The sequence below is a fragment of the Trichechus manatus genome, unplaced genomic scaffold (genome assembly GCF_000243295.1).
Source record: "Trichechus manatus latirostris isolate Lorelei unplaced genomic scaffold, TriManLat1.0 scaffold00175, whole genome shotgun sequence".
In the NCBI taxonomy this organism is placed as follows: Eukaryota; Metazoa; Chordata; class Mammalia; order Sirenia; family Trichechidae; genus Trichechus; species Trichechus manatus.
In genome coordinates this window covers 3878013-3895549 of record NW_004444111.1, presented here as the reverse complement: position 1 = coordinate 3895549, position 17537 = coordinate 3878013, and the positions used below count along the sequence as shown (strand labels likewise).

The 17537-nt window shown below is 42.1% G+C and overlaps 1 protein-coding gene across 1 annotated transcript; it reads left to right on the top strand.

Moving 5' to 3' along the window:
* The first annotated feature begins 1151 nt into the window (after nucleotides 1–1151).
* TTR (transthyretin) lies at nucleotides 1152–9808 on the top strand. The gene is made up of 4 exons (XM_004386903.1): nucleotides 1152–1220; nucleotides 2817–2947; nucleotides 5641–5776; nucleotides 9701–9808. The coding sequence occupies exons 1-4, from the start codon at nucleotides 1152–1154 to the stop codon at nucleotides 9806–9808; spliced, it is 444 nt and encodes a 147-aa protein (XP_004386960.1).
* Nucleotides 9809–17537: the final 7729 nt, after the last annotated feature.

Sequence of the window (17537 nt, the reverse complement as noted above, 5' to 3'; positions counted from 1 at the left end):
AATTAAGGAGCCCTGGTGGCACAGTGGTTAAAGTGCTTGGTTGCTAATGAAAAGGCTGGAGGTTCGAACCCACCAGCCCCTGCTGCAAGGGAGAAAGATGCGGCGGTCTGCTTCTGTAAAGATTTACAGCCTTGGAAACCCTATGGGGCAGTTCTACTCTGTCCTATAGGTTGCTATGAGTTGAAATCGACTCAAGAGCTACGGGTTTTGGTTCGTACTGAACAAAATCGCACACACATGCTCACGCATACACATGAGAGTTGACACTTGATCAATGAATCAGGAAATAATTACAAATTCTAGACCTGTAAGTCTGCTGAGAAGAAAAGAAGTCGTCGTCAGTCATGGCTTCTAGTTGTCATAGTCACCTCTACTTCCTTCCAGAAATTTTGATTCTAACAAAAGCCAGCTGGACAGACTAGTTTCTGCAAGCCCAATGCAGGAGAAACAGCAAAGAAAATTTTATTGTCTTTATTTCGGGCTAATTCATGCCAGTTGGAATTATGACATTATTCCTTGGGTTTGGGATGAGCCTTATCTGGGAAGAACACACACACACACACACACACACACACAGACACAAAATGTGGAGAAATTGCCAACTAAGCAAAGCTTCCAAATGGCTTAGTTTGGCTAAAACAGGCTTTTTAAAATTTAAGCACTGCCAAGGGTTTTTCTTTGTTGACTCATGAATGTATATGAAACGCAATTATAGTTAAGCTTATGCACCAAATGTCATTAAATGTGAAATGAATTATTACAACTTGCATGTATCATCTAAAATGAAAGACAAAACGTATGTTAAATGGAAAACATGCATACAAATAGGTAAGGAAGAAAAGAATCCCAAGAACATCACTGCATCCAACCAAGCAGGAAGAAGAATATTTTTATGTTGTTTTGGTGATCTAGCTGATCAAATGACCTGTTAAGAATATTTCATAGAGCTAATGTTCCGGTGCTTTAATCTCTCTAGGCAAGGTTCATATTTGTGTGGGTTACTTATTCTCCCTTTGTTGACTAAGTCAATAATCAGAATCAGCAGGTTTGGAGTCAGATTGGCAGGGATAAGCAGCCTGGCTTAGAAGAAGTGAGTATAAAACCCCCAAGCTGGGAGCAGCCGTCACAGAAACCCGCTAGTTCTTGGCAGGATGGCTTCTCATCGCCTGCTCCTTCTTTGCCTTGCTGGACTGGTATTTGTGTCAGAAGCTGGCACCGTGGTGAGTGTTTGATTCTGAAACGTCCCTTTCATAATCTTTACGTGCCCATTGGACAAAGTAAAAGTGACTTCTTTCAGCTTTGCCAACCTGCTTTTGTTACTAGGGGGTAAGGCTACCCAGCATCTGTTTTTAAATAGCATTGATTCAAACCTAAGAAGGGATGAAGCTCTGCAGAGCTTCCTGAACTGGGGTTGGACTCTGAGAGTTCTCCCCCATTGCTGTGGTGCGTTGAGTTTGGAATACCTTAACCGGTTGCCGTCGAGCTGACTCTGACTTACGGCGACCCCATGTGTGTCAGAGTAGAACTGTGCTCCATAGGGTTTTCAGTGGCTGATATTTTGGAAGTAGATCAGCAGGCCTTTCTTCCAAGGTGCCTCTGGGTGGACTCAAACTACCAACCTTGTGGTTAGCAGCCGGACATGTTAACCATTTGCACCACCCAGGGACTTCTTTGCGATGCCTAGTGTCCCAATTTCCTCAGACAGATGATAGAAACAGAGATGTGATATTAATGAGGCAATTCACACTGAATTTTTGGAAAAACATCCTTTTATAATGTTAATTTGCAGGGCAAACTGCATGAGATTATATTCTGACCCTCTAGCTAATTAAAATGTATTGATTGATTATCTTTGAAATGCTTGGCAACAACATGCGAGTCGGAGATCAAATCTTAAGTCCCCTAGAAGAATTAACAAATGCTATAACTTTGGTCATGAAGTAGTCTGACACTATTTTACAACTAGCAAGAAGAAAAGAAGCCCTGGTCGCGCAAATAGTTAAGCGTTCGGCTGCTAACCAATAGGTTGGTGGTTTGAACCTGCCCAGCTGCTCTGCAAGAGAAAGACCTGGCGATCTGCTTCCATGAAGATTCTCGTAAAAAAAAAAAAAAACCGTTGCCATTGAGTCAACTCAGACTTACAGTGGCCCTATAGGGCACAGCAGAACTGCCCGATACAGTTCCTAAGGAGGTAAATCTTGAAGGAAGCAGACTGCCACATCTTTCTCCCACAGAGCAGCAGGTAGGTTTGAACCATTTGACTTAATGACCTTTCGGTCAGCAGCCCAGTGCTTAAGCACTGTACGAACAAGGCTCCTTCCGGAAAGATCACAGCCAAGAAAATCCTGTGGGGCAGTTCTACTCTGTCACACGGGGTCGCTATGGGTCCAAATCGACTCCACGCACCTAGCAGCAACAACAGCAAGAGGAAACTACCACAGAAACAACTGACTAAAATGCTCTCAGGAAAAACTGTTTGGTCCTATGGCGTATTACATCTTTTTTAGTAATTCCATGCAAATGGAGAAGCTTAACAAAGCAACTGTTCTCTAGGGCCTATTTTCTCTTTTATAACTCATTATACATGCCCCAGGGTGATAGCAGCATGCTCTGAGGCAGAGACTATTCTTGTTTTGGGAACAATTATGTCTGTGTTATACTGAGTAGGGAAGTTCATTAATTGCCATCATTTATGTTGCTGGAAATGGGATCACTGTGTACTTCCTGCCTCCTTCCAGATTTCTAACAACACAAAGAATAAATCGTTTCCCTCTTAGCAGTTTTGTTGACTTCTCATTCGTCTTCTCTCTGCCCAGGGCACTGGGGAATCCAAGTGCCCTCTGATGATCAAAGTCCTGGATGCTGTCCAGGGCAGTCCTGCCGTCAACGTGCCTGTGAGGGTGTTCAAAAAGGCTGCTGACCAGACCTGGGAGCTGTTTGCTGATGGGTAAGAAGCCAGATGAACCCTGTCACAGGCTTTTCACTTTATTTTCTGGTTTGCTCCACCGCTTGTTACAGAGGCTCAGATAGTTTACTAAGGAATCTACAAGTAGATTGAAAATGCCGCCAGAGGTAAAGTATGCACTGAGGAGAATGCTCTCCTCTTGCTTTGCTTAGCTGGGAGGTGACCAGGAACCTGAGCCCCATTTAGGGAACGAAAAAGAAAAAACAAAATTTAAAGCCAAATCCATTGCCATGGAGTTGATTCCAACTCATGGAGACCCCATGGATTACAGAGAAGAACTGCTCCACAGGGTTTTCTTGGGTAGTCTTTAAGGAAGCAGATCACCAGGTCTTTCTTCTGAAGTACTGCTGGGTGAGTTCAACAGCCAATCTTTAGGTTAGTAGTTGAGGGCAAACCGCATAGTGGGGAAATGAAGGAGCCAAGAACTCCTCCACTGTAGAAGTGGTTCGCAGCCCTTTAGGGTCATAGACCACTTTAAGAAGGTGATGAAAGCTATGGACTCCATGGCCCAGAAAAAATGCATATAAACATATACATACAAAAATGTATTTGTCATTTTTTTACAGATGTCCTTGTGTCCTCGCATATAACCCAAGCTAAGAATCCCTGTCTTAGAATTTTAGGAAAGATGTACAATTTGTGTTAATTTATTAAAGAAAGGTAAGGAGTTGAGGGACAGCATTGACAAAGCCCCTGTCTGTAGTCTATTTGGATCATCAAGAAACCAGGGCTTTTGTCTAACGAACACTGGTGGAGCACCTACTGTGTGCACGACTGGGTTCTCTGGAGCTCAATAAGAAATGGCATAGAAGAGGGAGACAAAGGCATATGAGGCAAAGTATAGCCGCCGACTAATCTTGCACTCACCCAACATCAGATACAAAAATGACGGTTCACTTCATCAATGGCTTTACAATTTTCGTGGAGTTTTTCCATCTCTCCTAGCAAGAATTTCAAAGAAAACGCAGATTAGTAAACCTAACAAACTAACTGAAAGAAGGAGCAACCAAGAAACCCTCAGCACATGGCAGAAGTGAAGCTGCTAAGTATTTATATCTCCTGGGTGAAACATGGCTGTGGGTTTTAATTGAGACGCATTCTGATTCTTCATCCATCATTGGGAAGACCATGTTCTTTGGTGTGGTTCTAATTGAGTTTTTATTTGTAAATTCACTTAAAAGAAGTTAAAGTTAAATATTTTCTTCCTGGAAAACAAGGAGGAAGGTGGGGCATGGCCAGAGTCAGAAAAGACAACTTCCATTTTTATCGGGTTTAGGTTTTACAGCCTAATGGAGACCCGTTTCAAATGTTTAGCTGTTGAGCTGGTACTTACATAGAAATGATTTTGCCTAGTATTTGCTGTTGGCAAAGAGTTCCCAAAGAGGGTAAATATACAAAAGAGTCTGATAGGAGTTCTTCATTGTACTTTGGGTTTCCCACTGTGTGTGCAAATGATACCACCTCTGCAACTCGCACTCACACCATGGGGAAGAGGAGACAAGACTCGATGTCATAGGAAGCTGCAGATTCAGCAGTTTCTGATCACTTCCAGGGATAGTCATGAACCTAAATCCAGTCACCAACCCTGAATTGCAATTACTCTTTTTTAAATGAAGCATTATACCTATATCATGCTCTCATACAGGAAAAATCTACAATGAGCTTTGGGAAAAGTTTCTGACAAGTTTTCTGTCATTGAATTTCAGAGTTTTCCCTCTTCTGACTTGCTTAAGGTATATCTATATCTATCTATCTATATAGATAATATATATCTATATATACACTTAAGATATATAGATAAAACCTGCTGCCATTGAGTCGATTATGACTCACGTTGTTACTACTTGCCGTTGGGTCGGTTCTGACTCATAATGACCCTACATACAACAGAACAAAACCCTGCCCAGTCCTGCGCCATCCTCACAATCATTGCTGTGTTTGAGCCCATTGTTGCAGCCACTGGGTAAATCCATCTCATTGAGGGTCTTCCTCTTTTTCTCCGACCTTCTACTTTACTAAGCAAGATGTCCTTCTCCAGGGACTGGCCCTCCTGGTAACATGTCCAAAATACTTGAGACGAAGTCTCACCATCCTTGCTTCTAAGGAGCATTCTGGCTGTACTCCTTCCAAGACAGATTTGCTTGTTCTTCTGCAAGTCCAGCATATATTCAATATTCTTCACCGATACTGTAAATCAAAGGCATCCATTCTTCTTCGGTCTTTCTTATCCATCGTCCAGCTTTCATATGCATATGAGGTGACTGAAAGTACCATGGCTTGGGTCAGGTGCACCTTAGTTCTCAAGGTGACATCTTTGCTTTTTAACACTTTAAAGAGGTCTTTTGCAGCAGATTTGCCCATTGCAATACGTCATTTGATTTCTTGACTGCTGCTTCCATGGGCATTCTAACTCATAGCGACCCTATAGGACATACTAAAACTGCCTCACAGGTTTTCCAAGGCTGTAAACTTCACGGAAGCAGATTGTCACATGGTGGATTCAAACCGTCACAGCCAAGGGCTTAATCACTGAACCACCAGGGCTCCTTAAGACATATATATATATAAAATCTATACTTACATATCTATATATATACAGCTTGTGTCACTTCACCATGCTATTTATTCTTTTAGTGCCTCTATACTAATTAACCTCTATTTTTTGCACCTTCTAGGAAAACCAGTGAATTTGGAGAGCTCCATGGGCTCACAACAGATGAGAAATTTGTAGAAGGGGTATACAAAGTGGAATTGGACACCAAATCCTACTGGAAGGAAATTGGTATTTCTCCATTCCATGAATATGCAGAGGTGAGCGTATGAGAGAGACATTTGAGTTGTTTTGTGGCTTTTTGTTTTGGGTTTTTTTTTTAATCCTAGGAAATGCATAGTTTGCACTTAACATACCATGAAAATGCCACAGGAAAGCACTGAACTAGCACAGGTCCCCACTCCCATTTTTATAATCGGAAATTCACAAAACTCCAAAAGCAAGCCTTTTTTCTTTTTTTCCCTAAGTTTGGGAAAACTCATTTGCTAACATGACCTGAAGTTACCTGACTTCATTTATAATTTTTATTCATTCCATTTAATATGAATGTTTGTTTGCCTAAGAAATATTAATACATTTGATTATAAGGCAGTCCTCCAGACCTCACTTAGGGTGTTATGTAATCCAAGGTGGATGTACTATTTTATTTTTCTTAAATATGAAAAATTCTTAATTCCAAAACACATTCCAAGACCTTCCAGAAGTTTGGATAAGCAATTGGAGACCTGCATTACTTTATGTCATTGGCAATGCAAGTAGAGGCAGTGCATTCAAAATAATACCAACAACAGATAATATTTATCAAGCATACACCATATGTCAAGCACTATTATAAGTCCTTTCTGTATTTAACCCACTTAATCCTCATAAACAGCCCACTGAGACTAGTCTTATTATTATCCCCATTTTACAGATGAAGAAAGTGAGACACGGAAAAGTTAAGCAACTTGTCAAAGGTGATATGATTAGTAAGGATGTGGGGCAGAAATATTTACTAATGGGGTCCAGGATGGGTTTAGCCTCAGCAGGTGTACATCACAAAGCTTTCTCCCTGTGAGAAACCAAGCTAAAAAAAAAAAAAGTTGCATTTGTAACCCTTGGTTCACACTCTATTCCTGTGCTTATGAGGTAATAACCAAACAGTTGCCATCGAGTCCAACTCATGGCAACCCCATGTGTGTCTGAGAAGAACTGCTCCGTCGGATTTTCAACGGCTGATTTTTCAGAAGTAGATTGATGGGCCTTTCTTACAAGGCTCCTCTGGGTGGACTCAAACCTCCAATCTTTCGATTAGCACCTGAGTGTGTTAACTGTTTGCACCACCCAGGGACACCAATGAGGTAATAGAGAAAATCAAACAGTTCAACATGGGCCCAGTCTCCCTGCTTCCTTCTTGCCTATATTTCCTTAAGTCATTTAAACCAGATGGCTGTCATGGAAATAGAATCCAAACATGTTGGCCAGAGTTAGAGATCAACTAATTATATCAAAAATAACTCGATATGGACTAAACCACTGTTTCTGGCTTAGTCATGGATGAGACTTTCAACTGATAGAAAATGTGTTTTTTTAGGAGACTGTGTTACCAGGGAAACCATAGAGGTCTATTTGACTTGTGAGGCCCCATGTCACAAAGAGAGCCCCATCTATCAAGGAGCATCTTGCTGGCTACCTCTCAGCCTGGCAGCAAGACATTGAGGCCAGGTTGGGGCAGGTGCAGGACCTAGATGGCCCCCACCACAAGACATTTGTCCTTAGAGTCTCAGCCCCTAGAGTACTGGATCAGCCTCCCTGGGACCCTGTCCACCCTGGTCTCAGCCTGCTGGCGTCATCTGAAAAGATTCACAGCTGTACTGCCCATGGCACGTTGCTTCTACTCATTAGATATTGGCTTCCTTGTCTGTTACTCATTCTTTTAGTATTCATTCAATATTTTTTAAAAAAAATAAAAACTGTCTATGTGCCAGACATTGTGTTAGACACTGAAGATTTAGAGGTGAAAACCCATTCCTGCCCTTGGAATGGAATGGAAGGGATTGAGGTAGGACATATTAGGTAGAATCATCAGCCTAACCTGCAGCCTGAAGAGATATGGCGACTGAAAGAGTGAATAGTCAAATGTGACTCCTGATGCCTCGCTTTGGTGACTGGTGCATGGTGGGTTTAGCCATGAGTTCCTTTCCTTCCTGTCAGCTCCTTCTGACGAGTGTCTCCCAGAAAGTTGCTATCCTTCAGTGCTAGTCACTGCCTTCTTGGCCAATGACGAAGGTGGCCATATTAGACTTATTGAGGAAAATTAGAAAATTTCCTTTGGAATTATTAGGCCTATTCACTTCATGGATTTTTGAATACAGATTATGCCATTTACAATTTTTAGGAAGAGTAAATGCATTGTGGATTGAATTGTGTACCCCTAAAATAAATGTTAAAATCCTAACTTCTGTACCTGTAAATATGACCCTGTTTAGAATAAGGGGTTTTTTGTTCCGTTAATGAGGTCTTACTGGAGTAGGGTAGATCCTAAACCTAATCATCTATGAGTTATTAAGAGGCCAGAACAAACCCAGAGACACCCACAGGAGGAGGAGGAAGATAGATGAAGGAGACAGATGCATCTATAAGCCCAGGAAAGACAAGAACTGCTGGCAGCTCCTAGAAGCTGAAATAGACAAGGAAAGACCTTCCCCTAGAGTCATGCCCAGAATTTGTACTTTTAGCCTCCTGAACTGTGAGGGCATAAATTTCTGTTCTTTAAAACCACCCACTTGTGGTATTTCTATTATGGCAGCATTAGATAACTAAGTGGAACTTGAGGCAGTATCACCCTAAGAAATAACAAATTTCCCCTAGGAGCTTCTAGAGTTGTGGCCTTTGAGGAGTGCCCTTTCTCCTTCAGAAAGATTCTTAGGTGACTCTCCCCTCTCCTTGCCTTAGTATTGTTTTTCTTTTGGTGTATTTCATCAGCTTTTTTTTTCTCTTGTCCCCAAGGAATCCAGATTTCCTTTTTTATATTTGGAACAAAATGTACTTATCCAGGGTGTGTCCAAAGATCAAGCCAGTGCCTGCATATACGAAAGTAAAATTAAACACCTTACTGTCCTCCATCTCTCTCCTGAACCAAATTTGTCCCAAATGACCTCACTCTGGGCACCTGGACTATCCCAGCACTCAAGTCTTAGAAGCTCTACTCAATTTGGCAGAAGTGTGTGATTAACTGGAACAACAATTTTACCCACCAGAAAGCTTAATTTATCTCCAACACAACTGTGTATGTTTCAGAATTCCAATATGATTTTCCACATTCTACTTGTATTATAAATCGTCGTTAGGTGCCATCCAGTCGATTCTGACTCATAGTGACCCCATGTGACAAGAGTATAATTGCCCCAAAGGGTTTTCTAGGCTGTAATCTTTATGGGAGCAGATTGTCACATCTTTCCTTTCTGGAGCTGCTGGATGGGTTTGAACCACCCACCTTTCAGTTAGCAGCCAAGCACTTAACCATTACCCAAAATGCTTTTACTCTGTGTTTCATTGCTTCTTATATACATAAAAATATTCTTGTTCTTCTCCATATTAGAAAATGTAAAGAAATAGTGGGGCAGGGAGGGTGCCTCTGGTCTTAACAACAGGAGCCTTACTTTCTAGTCTGGCTCTGTCACTGTATAAACTTGGGCAAGACACTAATTCAGGGGTTTGGTTTTCTTATCTGTAAAATGGGAACAATGTTCCCTTCCAGTTCTAAAATTCTAGGTCTCTAAGTCTGAGGTAGTATTGGCAGAACTAGGTAACCATTCTCAGCAATTTTCCCAGTTCATTAAATGCCAGTTTCCACATTCTCCTCCACCTTTCTCCAAAACCTCAGTTGTCTGCAAACTGAGAAAATGGACAAGAGCATTTTGGCTCCTTGTGACTTCCGTCAGTCAGGCTAGGGCCACCTTGATTTTCAGTGTGAATTTATAAAACAAGAGACCCGACTATATAGGTGGTAGTGAAGAACTGTTTTTCCAATGCACCTGGCCCCAAGGGCTTAAATTGCCAGCATATTTGGCAAACTGTTCCAAAACATAAAATAATAAAATTTGAAAATTAATTTGGCAGTGGGTCTCCACTGGTCTCAATGTCTACTACGCGTGTGTTGTTTGGCTCTGTTAGAAACAGATCCTGTCTGTGTTCTCTCTTAGGCGGTGTTCACTGCGAACGACTCCGGGCACCGCCATTACACCATCACAGCTCTGCTCAGTCCCTACTCTTATTCCACCACAGCCATCGTCAGCAACCCCTCGCACTGAGGACCTTCGCCTTCAATGGGTTTGAAGAAAGAGGGACAGAATTTTTTGTAACCAATAGTGTTCTGTTTTTATCAAAGCAGTGTTCTCACTTTATAAGCTATATTAGAAACTCAGGCAGAGACAATAAAATATTCCTGTAAAGCACTTCCCATTTCATTTGAACTTGTGTTTTAATTTCCTCGTTGTCCCCTCAAAAAAAAAAGTCCAAATTTTACAGCGAACCAAAGGAGCTGTGGAATGTCTCTGGCCAGAACTCTGAGGAAGACAAATTTCCAATGTCTTTCAAGCAAAGCACATATTAAACATGATCCACAGCCATTAAAAACACACATTTAGAAAGCAAGAAAGCTTTTAATTTTCCACTATCCTTCAGTGAATAGCAAAAGATAAATTCTAGGTGCTCATTTCTTTACACCATGAATTGCTTTTAAATGTTTTACTGATTTCAAGAGTAGTGCCACTTTAAATGGCTATCCCTGCAGTAATGCAAAGCCTCTAATCCAATTCAGACCAATTACACCCTGCAATCAACAATGGAGTAAGGGATGCAACCAGAGAACCCTCACACCCCAATTCACATAGCCTAATCCTGGTAGCGCAGTGGTTAAGTGCTCAGCTGCTAACTGAAATGTCAGCCATTCTAACCCACCAGCTGCTCCACGGGAGAAATATGTGGCAATCTGTTTCCGTCAAGATTATAGCCTTGGAAACCCTATGGGGCAGTTCTATTCTGTCCTATAGGATCGCTATGAGTCAAAATCGACTCAACTGCAGTGGGTTAATCTGAAATCCATGTACTGAGAATTTACCATACGCCCAGCACCGTTTAAGTGCTCTGGACATAAAGAATAAGACGTAGTGCCTGCATTTAAAGAGCTCACAATTTCTTTCTTTTTTTTTTTAATCGTGCTTTAGGTGAAAGTTTACAGCTCAAGTTAATTTCTCATACAAAAATTCATACACATATTGTTATGGGACCCTAGTTTCAATCCCTATAATATGACAGCACACTCCCCCTTCCCACCCCAGGTTTCTTGTGTCCATTCAACCAGCTCCTATCCCTTTCTGCCTTCTCATTCCGCCTCTGGACAGGAACTGCCCGTTTAGTCTCGTGTATCTACTTGAACTAAGAAGCACACTCTTCATGGGTATTATTTTATGTTTTATAGTCCAGTCTCATCTTTGTCTGAAGAGCTGGCTTCGGGATGGTTTTAGTTCTGGGTTAACAGAGAGCTCAAGGGCCATGTCTTCCAGGGTCCCTTCAGTCTCAGTCAAACCATTAAGTCTGGTCTTTTTACTAGAATTTGAGTTCTGCACCCCACTTTTCTCCTGCTCCATCAATGACTCTCTGTTGTATTCCCTGTCAGGGCAGTCATTGGTGGTAGCTGGGCACCATCTAGTTCTTCCGGTCTCAGGCTGATGGAGTCTTTGTTTTATGTGGCCCTTTTGTCTCTTGGGCTAACATTTTCCCTGTAAGAGCTCACAATTTCTTGAGAAAATAACTATGTCAACATGGTTTTGTAGAGACTATGGAATGAGGAAACGTGGTAGCAAACAGCCCATAGAAGTCAGAGAAAGGCTCACAGTATAGGTGTCAGTTAATCTGAGTCTAGAAGTCTGTAGTGGTTCAGTGGTAGAATTCTCATCTTCCATGAGGGAGATCTGGGGTCACTTCCCAGCCAATACACCTCAAGCCGAACCACCGTTGTCTGTCACTGGAGGATTGTATGTTGTGATGCTAAACAGGTTTCAGCAGAGCTTCCAGACTAAGAAAGACTAGGAAGAAAGTCCTGGTGATCTAATTCCAAAAAATTAGCCAATTGAAACTTTATGCATCCTATTGTGCATGGGGTTGCCATGAGTCAGGGGCCAACTCAACGGCAGATAACAACAACAGTAATCTGAGCCTTGGTAGTATGTCAGGTAGAAAAGAGAAAAGGTATTCTTGGTAGACAGAACAGAGATTACAAAACAAGGCCAAGTGAAAACAACTTGATAAGTTGAGGGAACAGGCAGTAATTCTGAATATTAAAGGGTAGGAGTATTAATGCGGGCTAGGTTATGCCACTGTAACAAACAACCCCCAAATATCAGGGACTAACAAAATGAAAGTTTATTTCTCACTTGTGCCAAGTTCAGTGTAGAAGATCTTGGTCTGGTGACACTCCAGGGTAGCTTTCCTCCAAATGGTGACTCAGGGGCCTCGTTTGATTTGGTCTTGTGGCTTCAGCGTCATCCTGGCGATATCTAGCCAGTAGACTGGGGGAAGAAAGAGAAGATACTATTAGCTTTTCCGTGCAGAACTGTCACACACCACTCCGCTCCCATTTCATTGGCCAGATCCACTTACACGGTCCATCTAGACGCACTGAGAAATGTGGTCTCTGGCTGGGAGTCATTTCCCAGAGCAACTCTACAGTCGAAAGAGTAGCACTAATTTTTGTGGGTCAATGACCATCTCTGACACAGTGGGGTTGGGAGCAGTAGGAAATGGGGCTGGAGTGAAGGCAGGCTTATATGCCTTCCATTAGAACTGAGAATTTACCTTATAGACAATATGGAACCATTGAAAGGCATTGTGTCATCAGTCTCCCCCATGTAGCTGGGGCAAGGGCAATCACTTCTTGTATACAATCGCCAATCAGGACTCTTTAGGTCTAAGAATTCTTTCCATTTTTTCCTAAATTTCACATCTAAAATCTTGCCACCTTCTAGCTGACCACATAGAGAAATTTAAAGAGAGTAGAAAAAAGATTTGGGCTTTTTAGCATGTACCAAGTTTTCCCACAAGTACATGTGGCAAAATCAATGTCTCTAATTCTGTTCAGTGAGGTTGGCAAGTCTTCCTTCCTTCCATGTATACTAATCTGTAAGAAATTGCCATTTTGGGAGACTAAATGCTCAAATATTGACAATTTCATATTGCTCAGTCTAATACCTACCATGATTATATTAGTTACTGATCTGCTTATTTATAGAGTGCTACATTTCCATTTGGCTACTTTTCCTTGTTAAATAGTTGTTGATTTTATGATGAAGACAGTTTGTATGTATGTGTATATGTGTGTATGCATACACACGTATATATATTGAATTTATACACAAACACACACACACACATATACATACATATATATAAAATTTAGCTTTCCTGCCCCTACTTCCTCTTGGTATAAGAGAACTTAATATTGTTAATTCAAACCAACTCAGTTTGATATCCAGTTTAATGCTCAGCCTTCTCCTTCCTTTCTCCCTGTATTGTTTCTGTGTTGTAGAGGTTATGTAGCATCTTAGCATAAAAGGTAGTATGTTGTATACTCCTTGATTGTTCTCTGTCCAAGCTTCTTCCACTGAGATGGTTCTTTTCCCCCTTGGTCTTTGTTGCTGTGTGTTAGTATCTCTTTGTTTATGTCCTGTCATGGCCTCCTACGGAATTCAACCAAATTTTATCCTGGGTTCGTATTCATTGAAATCTTTGCCATTCTGGAAGTCAAAAATTACACTTAATGTTTATTTCCAGTTTTTTAACTTAGTGATGCTGAACATATTGTCTTATGTTTATTGGCCTTTATAATCCTTTTTGTGAACTGCGTGTCTACATCATTTACCCATATTACATAGCGGGTCTCTCATTAGTTATCTGGAGCCCTGGTGGCACAGTGGTTAAGCATTCGCCTACTAACGAAAAGATCAGCAGTTCGAATCCACCAACCACTCCTTGAAAACCCTATGAGGCAGTTCTACTTTGTCCTATAGAATCACTACGAGTTGGAATCGACTCGACGGCAATGAGTTTGGTTTTTGGTTTTCATCTTAGTTACCTATTGCTGCTATAACAGAAACACCAGAAGTGGATGGCTTTAATAAGCAGAAATTTACTTTCTCACAGTTTAGGAGGCTAGAAGTTCGAATGAGAGTGCCAGCTCTAGGGGAAGCCTTTCTCTCTCTGTCAACGCTGGAGGAAGGTCTTTTCAGCTTCTGCTTCCTAGTTCCTTGGAGATATCCATGTATCTTGGCACTTTTTTTTACCCCGTCTCTACTTTCTTGTTTAATCTCTTTTATATCTCAAGCGAAACTGGCTTGAGACATACACTACACTAACTCTGTCTCATTTACATAGCAAAGACAACCCATTTCCAAATGGGATTATAACCACAAGCATAGAGGTTAGGATTTACAACACATATTTTGGGGGACATAATTCAATTCATAACATTTCACCCTTTGGCACCCCAAAATTAATGTCCTTGCCACATGCAAAACACATTCACCCCATCATATCATCCTAAAAGTCTTAAATCAACTCCAAGTCCAAAATTTTATCTTCTGAATCATCTAAATCAAATACGGGTGAGACTTTAGGCATATTCCATCCTGGAGCAAAATTCCTCTTCATCTGTGAACCTGTGATTCTAGAATACAAGTTATGGGCTTCCAAAGAACAATGATGGAACAGGCACAAGATATACGTTTCCATTACAAATGAGAGAAACTGGGGGGAAAGAAAGGATAACAGCCACCAAGCAAGTTGAAAACCAAGCAGAACAAATTACATTGGTTCTCAAGACTTGAAACTACTCCTCTGTTCTCAGACCATCTGGGCAATGACCCTGCCCTCCAAACTGTGGGTGTTGCTACACCCTCTGGATTCTGGGTGGAGGCCCCTTGGCCCTGGGCTTCAGCTCCACCTTCCAGGTCCTCTGGGACGGCAACTCAGCCCCCTTGGCTTTAGGCCACCCCATTTTCCTAGTCCATCTGAGTGGTGACCCCACCCCCTCGGCCCCAGCAGGCCCTGTTCTTCTGCTGTTTGAGCATGGCAACCCTAACCCCTCCGCTTTGGGCAGTGGCCTCATCCCTTTGCCACACCTTAACAGCAGCCCCACACTCCAGAACAGAGTTGTGAAGATCTGACTCTTGGAAACTTAGGAGGCTGTGGCCCCACCCTTTGAAACCAAGAAGGCCCTGCTTCCCATACTCCTTCAAACAGTTCTGCTGATCTCCAAGTTGCTCCAGATAGTCCTTTTGTTTTCTTGGAGGACAACAGATGTAGCCCCTTTGGCCTCTTTCCTGCCTGTAGAATTCCAAGAGGCAGACAGCTTTCTTTCCTTTGGTTCTTTCTCTGTCCCCTTCAATCTAAGCTGATGGATTTTCTGCTGTGGTAGTTGGTTAGATTCATCAGTCATAGGCTTAATCTCTTTAACAAAAGATTGTGTAGCCACATCCTTGGTGAACATTCTACGCTACGTGTCCTTAGTTTGTACAGCAGAATTTTCCAAATCTTTAAGTTCTGTTTTCATTTTACACAGTTTATTTTTAAATCCATATCTTTCCTCTCACATTTTACTATAAGCGGCAAGGAGAAACCACATGACCCCTTTAAAATCTTACTTAGAAATCTCATTAGCCAGAGGCGGGGCCAAGATGGCGGAGTAGTCAGACCTTTCCTGTGGTTCCTCTTACAACAAAGACCCAAAAAAACAAGTGAATCGATTATATAAGACAATCTAGGAGTCCTGAACATCAAAGGCAAAGTTGAGGAATCGGACCGAGTGGCAGGGGGAGGGAGAGAAGGTTCGGAAGCAGCAAGGAGTTGCCACACCTGACCCAGCGGGAACCTAAGTCCGGTTTGACTGGTATGCTCCGTGAGGCAAGCAGTGGTGCTCAGGAGGCATTTTCCACATTGGGAGAGACCCAGTGGCAGAGAGTCCACTTGGGCATCCAGAACGTAAAAAGCGGCACTCAGTCAGCAAAAGACAAGTACTTGCATCTGATCTACCACGCCAATCAAAAACCACCCTGTTTGGGAAGAAACTCTCTCCCATTTACCTACCCTCTCCCCGCTCTGCACCGGGTCCTGGGCCAGCTTCAGCAATTGCCGAATCCCCTGGGCCAGAAATAGGACCCATCTCTCACCCTGGGCCATTCTCCTGGCTTTGGAGAGGGAACAAATTACCAAACAAGAAAAAATAATCTACCAGCTCCCCTAAGCCAGGAACTCAGGGTAGGCACAGCTCCTTGCCTAGGCACAGGCATAAGGGGTCCATGGACTTTGAATGCCTTTCACCCCTGCATAGACTTGTGTGGACCTATTTCAACAGTGTAGGCCCTCATTAACACAGTACACCAGGGTATATACCTGAAGCCTAACTTCAACTGTATCAGCTATATGGTGAGGTGGCAGGTTTGTGACATTCAACACTGCTCTTCCCATTAAGCAGGGTCCTCACCTACCCACATCAGGGGCCTAAGGATGGGTGGCTCCACCCACACCACCTAGCCACCTGCAACAGGGGTCCAAGAATAAGTGATGCCTCCCACTCCGTACAGCCAACAGCATTGGGTGCTCGTAGTCTGGCTGCAGAACCCACCCACCTATGTGCTCTAGGGAACAGGGACATGCTTTCCTCCCAGACACTCAGGGGCAGCTGTCAGCCCCCTGCCTTGCTCCACACGTGACCCCCTACTGCAGCCAGATACCTGTGCCTACACCAACCACTCTTGCTTGTCCAGGACGGTAGGTGAGAGCCTGCATCACACACTTGGTGACCAACTACCTGGACACCTGAGCTGAATCCATTCAAGAAAAGTAAACAGACTCCTGGGCTCACATACCTAGTAACAGATCTAACCACCTGGTGACAAGACGTTAGAGTTTCAAAGGCACCAATAATCAAAGTAGCTCACATGAGCAGCCTATTTGGGCATATCAAAACAAAACAAGAAGCTAGGACACAGTAAGCAAACATAAAATAAATAAATATAATAACTTATTGATGACTTGGAGGCAACAGTCTATATCCAATCACATAAAGGTGCAGACCATGATGGCTTCAGCAAGCTCCCAAAACAAAGAATCAAGAAATTTTCCAGAGAAAGAAAACTTCTTGGAATTACCAGAGGTAGAATACGAAAGATTAATACACAGAACTCTTCAACAGATCAGGAAGGAGATCATGCAAAATGCAGAACAAGCCAAGGAACACACAAACAAAACAACAGAGGAACTTAAGAAGATTAGAGAAGAGCATAATGACAAATTTAACAGGCTACAAGAATCCATAGAGAGATAGCAATCAGAAATCCAGAAGATTAACAATAAAATTTCAGAATTAGACAACTCAATAGAAAACTCACAGGAGCAGAATTGAGGCAATGGAAGTCAGAATGAGTGAGATTGAAGATAAAGCACTTGACACCAACTTATTTGAGGAAAAATCAGATAAAAGGATTTTAAAAAACAAAGAAACCCTAAGAATTATGTGGGCCTCTATCAAGAGGAATAACCTACAAGTGATTGGGGTACCAGAACAGGGGAGGATAACAGAAAATACAGAGAGAATTGTTGAAGATTTGTTGGCAGAAAATTTCCCTGATATGGTGAAAGATGAGAAGATACCTATCCAAGATGCTCATCAAACCCCACATAAAGTAGATTCCAAAAGAAAGTCACCAAGACATATTGTAATCAAACTTGTCAAAACCGAAGATAAAGAGAGAACTTTAAGAGCAGCTAAGGATAAACGAAAAGTCTTCTACAAAGGAGAGTCAATAAGACTAAGCTCAGCCTATTCAGCAGAAACCATGCAGGCAAGAAGGCAATGCGATGACATATATAAAGGCTTCAAGGAAAAAAATTGCCAGCCAAGAATTATATATCCAGCAAAACTGTCTCTCAGATATGATGGTGAAATTAGGATGTTTCCAGATAAACAGAAGTTTAGGGAATTTG

Excerpts from the sequence above, each read along its gene's own strand:
- TTR (XM_004386903.1), top strand. The coding sequence starts at position 1,152 with ATGGCTTCTCATCGCCTGCTCCTTCTTTGCCTTGCTGGACTGGTATTT. Across the intron at positions 1,221-2,816 it reads TGTCAGAAGCTGGCACCGTG|GGCACTGGGGAATCCAAGTG; the intron begins GTGAGTGTTTGA and ends CTCTCTGCCCAG. Across the intron at positions 2,948-5,640 it reads TGGGAGCTGTTTGCTGATGG|GAAAACCAGTGAATTTGGAG; the intron begins GTAAGAAGCCAG and ends TGCACCTTCTAG.